Source organism: Palaemon carinicauda, chromosome 42 (genome assembly GCF_036898095.1).
Source record: "Palaemon carinicauda isolate YSFRI2023 chromosome 42, ASM3689809v2, whole genome shotgun sequence".
NCBI classification, from domain to species: domain Eukaryota; kingdom Metazoa; phylum Arthropoda; class Malacostraca; order Decapoda; family Palaemonidae; genus Palaemon; species Palaemon carinicauda.
In genome coordinates, this window is record NC_090766.1 from 41,762,067 (window position 1) to 41,768,805 (window position 6,739).

Consider the following 6,739-nt stretch of genomic DNA (forward strand, 5'->3'; position numbering starts at 1 on the left):
AGTCCAGTAAGGAGGACATTAAAGACTGCGTGACAGTTAACAAATAAGAAAGAGCTACTGATGACGCTTGAAACAAAATAATAGCTAACATGGCGCGCATCTCGGGGTTAGGTTAATATCTCGTGAAAGTTTTATTGTTTGTTCAATATGTAGATTAGAGAGACACAATACAAAGGATTAAAGGATTCCTCTTTCATTATGTAGATGGAACGGTAGGGGATGGGGGTCGGTGGGCCCAGGGTCAGTGGGTCCGGGGGCGATCAGCCCGTGGGTCATTGGGTCCGGGGGTCGATGGAGCCAAGAGTCGGTGGGACCTGGGGGCGTTGGGTCTGGGGATTGGTGGGCCCGGGGTCGGTGGGTCCTGGCGGCGGTTGGTCAGTGGGTCGGTTGGTCCGGGGGTCAGTGGGTTCAGGGGTTGGTGGGCCCGGGGGTCGGTGGGCCCGGGGGTCGGTGGACCTGGGGGTTTGTAGGCCTGGGGGTCGGTGGGACCGGGGATTGGTAGATCTGGGGGTCATTACGCCCTGGGGTCGGTGGGCCTGGGAGTTGGTTGGCCTGAGGGTCGGTGGGCCTGGGGGTCGGTGGGACCGGGGATCGGTGGGCATGGGGTTCGGTGGGCCCAGGTGCTGGTTGGCCCGAGGGTCGATGGGTCCAGGGCGGTGAGCCCGCATGTCAGTGGGTCCCATTGCGGGTTCTGACCAGCTTTGTTTGATCAGAGGGTTCTCTACGATGACTACCTACTCACCAACGGCCAAAAGATATGATGTGCTATCAAACTTAAAACTGTGATATGTAATCTTGGTGGATGGAAGTTCTGCCTACTGCTATCAACATATGGTCCATCTTGTGTCTGGTTAGTTTTAGATGGTATTACTTTCTTCTGAAATGGAATAGCTTTCCTGCAGTGTTTTCTACAGCATTGATCAAAACTCTGGCAATGATTCATGCCTTCTGGATCCGTCGTAAACGTTATAGAGGCTTTCTGACAAAAGATCTGGCAATGGTTTAGCGTTCTGGAAGCGTGGTAAACGTTGTAGAGGTTGTGTAATGAATGCAAGTGTTGATTTTAGGCTATCAATCATGGAAATATAATATGTATAGTAATCTTGGTAGGTATATCTGCATACTGCTATGAACATATAGTTCACCCTGCAGTATATCTAGTTATTTTCTCAATATGTGCTTAAATGGAATAGCTATGTTACAATAGTGTTTTATGCAGTAGGGATTAAATAAAGGTTAAATGTGTCTGGTTTCAGTTCCAGTTTTATCAGAATAGATACTCATCAGAACGTCAGCCGGGCAATCCCAACCTCCCGCTGTGGTAGCCGATCACAGCAGTGGCCTCCCCAGTAAACAACTTAAACTTACTGTCCGGGGCTGGGGTCGATCTGCTTCCATGCAAATGCTAGGCGAAGGCATTACCACTGTACTAGCCAGGAGGCTAGTTATAGCTAGGTATTTGTTTCTAAAAACAATAGAATACGTTGATTTCAGCTATACTATGTTGTTGCAGCAATGGTTTCATTTATGATTATATTTTTTTCAATAATAAAACCGAATGGACTTGCAGACTGTAAATCACTCACTTTGATTGCTCCTAAATCAATTTGGTAATGAATACAATTTAATCTACCAACGTTATCATCACTTGATAAAGACTCATTTTGTCAAAAATATCATTAGTCTTAATATATCAAGTTGTATTTATCAAACAAGGAATTCCCTTCAACTAGATTAACTATTTTCTGCTAACAATAAAATGATTGAGATTCTGTTTTGAAATGTTGCAATCTACCGTCCAGAAATGTTATGTAGTTTCACTAGATGAAATATCGTACACTTCCTCTATAGAATAATTCATAATTTATAATTATAATTATAAATGACATATAATAAGAAGGCTTCACACATCTCACATGTTATCTAAGTATTCACTAAATCATAAGCAACTAAAATCAACATTCATTTAAATACCAAAAAAAGTCCCATTGAATTTTATGAAAAGAAAACGAAACTCGACATCGTACACAATCAAAAAAGTCTTGGTTTTTTATTGCCTTTCTTATGCAAATGTGACAGATTCGTAGCCAGTCATTACGAAGAGTCAAATGGGTTGTTTCTTCACGACTTTTCAAAAGTCTTTTCGAGTTTGAAGCTCGAAGTGAGGATGGCAGGTTCATCCTTGCCAAGATTCTTGGACATAATGTGTCGTACTATGCTAGCGGCATTTTTAGATTTATTTTAGAAGCAGGTTTTCTGAGAGCTATTTAGATTGTATAGTGACATCTTCGATTTTATGGTTTTAATTTAATATTCATTTATTTTTCATATATAATAAATGATATCGACTTTGGATGTCAGGATGCCAGAAAACTTAAAATCAATCAATCAACCAATTAAAGTCTGGCCGATGTGGTAACGTCCCTGACTGGTGAACGCCAGACTGGGGTTCAAATCCCGCTCAAACTCGTTAGTTTCTTTAGTCGCTGCAACCTTAGTATCCTTGTGAGCTAAGGTTGGGCGATTTGTGGGAGCTTATATGTCCATCTGCTGAGTCATCAGCAGCCATTGCCTCGCCCTCCTTAGTCGTAGCTTGGATGGAAAGGGGGCTTGGGTGCTGATCATATGTATATATGATAAGTCTCTAGGACATTGTCCTGCTTGATAGGGCAATGTCACTGTCCCTTGCCTCTGCCATTCATGAGCGGCCTCTAAACCTTTAAATCGAGTTTAGAATCCTTCGATTTTGTGAGTTATATAAGAATGTTTATAAGAAAGACTTTCATGAAAAGTAACACTTTCAATCATATCTGTTTACTTAAGAGTTTAAAGCTCACTTATGAATGGTAAAAGAAAAGGACAGAAAATGTAGAGACCGTATGTTTATACATATGATCAGCGCCCCAGTTCCCTCTCCATCAATGCTATGACCAGGGAGGGCCAGTCAATGGCTAGTGATAGCTCAGCAGGTAGACCTATAGTCTCTCCCAAAAGGGATGGTGAGGTTCCAGAACTACTAGAAACTATCGAGCTTATTAACTTCTCGAACTCCCGTTCATCAGATTGTCAAGCAGGGACGATTCTAATAGGCTACCAGATGAATGTGAAGTTGAAATTGATATTTTATGTCTAATGCCCGGCGCTGGGTTCTTGGGGACCATTCAACAGCCAAATACCAAGGGGGGGGGGGGTACCCGGCTGGTGCTCTCCGAAGAAACGGAAGAATAATTAGAAAATAAAAAGTAAATTCAAATATTGTCTACACTTAACCCACTCGATGTTCACAGACTGCACTACCCCTCAGTGGGGGAGATGATTTTCATAATTATTTAACGTTACAGTTGAAGACGAAAATAAAAGAAAATAAATTTTCGTAGGTAATCAAAAAGAAACTCGAATTAAAAAGTAAAACACATAAATCATATTTTTACAAGTTATCAAAATCAAAAGAAAATTAATATTGATAGGGTAGGTTCAATTTAAAAAGAAAAACACATGATTTATATTTTTACAAAAATTAATATAATTAAAAGAAAATTTATAGTGATAAGGTAGGTGCAGTTTAAAAAAGAAAACATTGATCATAATGTTACAAAAGTTATCAAAATAAAAAAATTAATAGTGATAGGGTAGGTACAATTTAAAAAAAATGATATTTTTACAAAAGTTATTAAAATCAAAAGAAAATTAATAATAACAATAGGGTAGGTAAAGTTTTAAAAAAGAAAACATAGATCATAATGTTACAAAAGTTATCAAAATAAAAAAAAATAATAGTGATAGGGTAGGTACAATTTAGAAAAAAAAATCATATTTTTACAAAAATTATTAAAATCAAAAGAAAATTAATAATAGTGATAGGGTAGATACAGTTTAAAAAAGAAAACATAGATCATAATGTTACAAAAGGTATTAAAATTAAATCAAATAATGAATCCTGATGTTTAAATATAATATAACATCATAGCATTGAATATGGAATGTTGATGATTCGGAAATGTGAAGAAATATATCTCTAAATTCCCTTGGCCTGAATAATTCGAATATCAAATCCAATATATGTTGAAGAGCTGGGAATATTCAAATGCGTTGTCTCGATGATAGTATGAAAGTGATTAAAGGAATGTATATATATTGTATATATATATATATATATATATATATATATATATTCTGTATATATATATATATATATATATATATATATATATATATATATATATATATATATATATATTTATATATATACTGTATATATAAATGTATATATATATATATATATATATATATGTATATATATATATATATATATATATATATATATATATATATATATATATATATATATATATATAAAAACATGTAATGGGTAAATACACGTAGATATAATTTAGATGAACACTCAATTATATATACAGTATATGTATATGCATATACAATTATATATACAGTATATGTATATGCATTTGTATATATGTATAGATATGCATACACATAGATATATATTTATATTATGTATACTATACCTACACATATATACACACATATGTGTGTATGTATAAACATACATAGTATATATATATATATATATATATATGTTTGTGTGTGTGGGAAGAGAACGATACTAACAGACAGACATAGAGTAGAGTACAGCATCCCACCCTAGGTAGTCCAATCTTGAAAGCCAGATCGTGACCATTAGCCTTACTTACTGATAAGATTGCCTTGCCTTATGCAAGACACAGGCTCTAGCGTTGGCAGCCCGTAAGCGAATTTAATTGAGATTTACTTGAATTACCTTTGAAAGAGGGATAAACCATTAGCCGAACAATCTGGAACGCGCCTGGAGCGTCCCATCCGAGAGAACCTCTGGAGATGGTACGTAATGGGCGGACGATTTGCACATCTGGTTTGCATGGCTCGTTTGCTCCGTTCACAGCATCTCTAATATGAATAGCTTCGCATTCGGAGATGAAGGCTTATGCTTTTAGTCAGAATGATGTGTACGAGGCCTATTGGAAGCCTCCCTGTTTGGGGTTCGAGTCCTGCTCAAACGCGTTAGTTTCTTTGGTCGTTGCAACCTAATGAGGTCTATTGGAAGCCTCCCTGCCTGCTGATCTGCCGTAGTAGGGTTCGAGTCCCGCTCAAACTCGTTAGTTTCTTTGGTTGCTGCAACCTCACTCGGCCTATTGGAAACCTCTCTACCTGCTGATCTGCCGGTTTGAAGTTCGAGTCACGCTCGAGCTCGATGGTTTCTTTGGTCGCTGCAACCTAATCATCCTTGAAAGCTAAGGATGCGGGGTTTTAGGGCAGTCTGTAGGGGTACCTGCTGGATCATCATCAGTCATTGCCTGGCCATCCCTGGTCCTAGCTTGGGTTGAGAGGGGGCTTGGGTGCGAATCATATGGATATATGATCAGTCTCTAGGGTATTATTAATATCCCTTACCTCTGCCATTCATGAACGGCATTTAAACCTTTAAAGGCAATTTTAATTTTCGTGTATGATTGGCGAAGAATCGTCATATTCAAAACAGTGGCAGAAAAGATGTTTTATTTATTCATTTCGGTTTTGAGTAGAATTAAGATCAAAATTACAAATAGAAATAGTGATTATATTCGATGTTTTACAGTCAATATAGTAGTCTAGCAATATTTTCTAAATTTACTTTCGTTTTTAGCAAAAAATCGTGATATTCAAAACAGTAGAAGAGATGTTTTATTGGTAGTATTCACCTCATTTTTCTCTTAGAATTTGGGTAAGAATTACAAACAAAATACAGTGATTGTATTAGATATTTTATTTATTCTGGCACACGGGAATCAATATCATATGTGATTATTTCACTTCTGTTAACTTTCTTTATGAATAACAAGAACGCAATGACAGCACCCAAAATGAAATCTATAAATAATTTACCACTAATATACACATAACTTTTGCAAAAGATTCACACCCAAAACTTAAAACAGAATCAATAACACAAATAATATTTAATGTAAAATATAAAGATTACATATTCGAACTGTCATCTTCAGATTGAGAAAATGCTAATTTTTCCTTTTTGGAGCTCTTGGGCTTATAGTATCTTGCTTTTCCAACTAAGGTTGTAGCTTCGCTAATAATAATAATAATAATAATAATAATAATAATAAAGATTATAAATTTAAACTATCATTCACGAATAAAAATAAAGATAATTTCATTCTGATGGAAACAAAATAAACTTAAAAACTCTAAAATGTGTATATAGCAAGACATCTTGAATACGAGTTCCTGTTCCACGTTCGTAAATAAACAGAAGCTAATTACCTATGATATGGGCACATCCCTCCAATTTCCTATTCCTCTCTGAAAAAAATGATTAGAACTTCCTACTTCATGTAATACTCATTTTCATATGTGCTTAAGGTCTATCTGCATGAAAGGGCACCATTAAGGCTTATGTAGACGTTGATAATCAGCCTTATTCAATTTTAGAATAGAGGCCAAGATTACCACTCCTTTCCCCTGTTATGAAAAAGAGAAAGGTAGGCGCGGTCTAGATATTAAACCCCGGTTTTGCTGATCTTTCCGTTGAGTTCCCAAGTATGGATTTTCCAGTGCAGGGAAATCAGATGTTCTCAGGGTAAAGATAGATTTCTTAGCTTGTATAAACTAAATAATTTAGAGAACTAGTAAAGAATAATTCGCATTTAAATAAAAAAAAAAAAAAAAAACTAGCTAATTTCTTTTCTTC

At 36.3% G+C, this 6,739-nt stretch overlaps 1 protein-coding gene across 1 annotated transcript; it reads right to left on the minus strand.

Moving 5' to 3' along the window:
* Positions 1-272: 272 nt before the first annotated feature.
* Positions 273-683, minus strand: LOC137633120 (proline-rich protein HaeIII subfamily 1-like). The gene has a single exon (XM_068365281.1). It carries the CDS (start codon positions 681-683, stop codon positions 273-275), a length of 411 nt encoding a protein of 136 aa, XP_068221382.1.
* Between the last annotated feature and the right edge of the window lie 6,056 nt (positions 684-6,739).

Bases quoted from the DNA above. Each gene is read 5' to 3' on its own strand.
- LOC137633120 (XM_068365281.1), bottom strand. From the start codon at position 683: ATGGGACCCACTGACATGCGGGCTCACCGCCCTGGACCCATCGACCCT.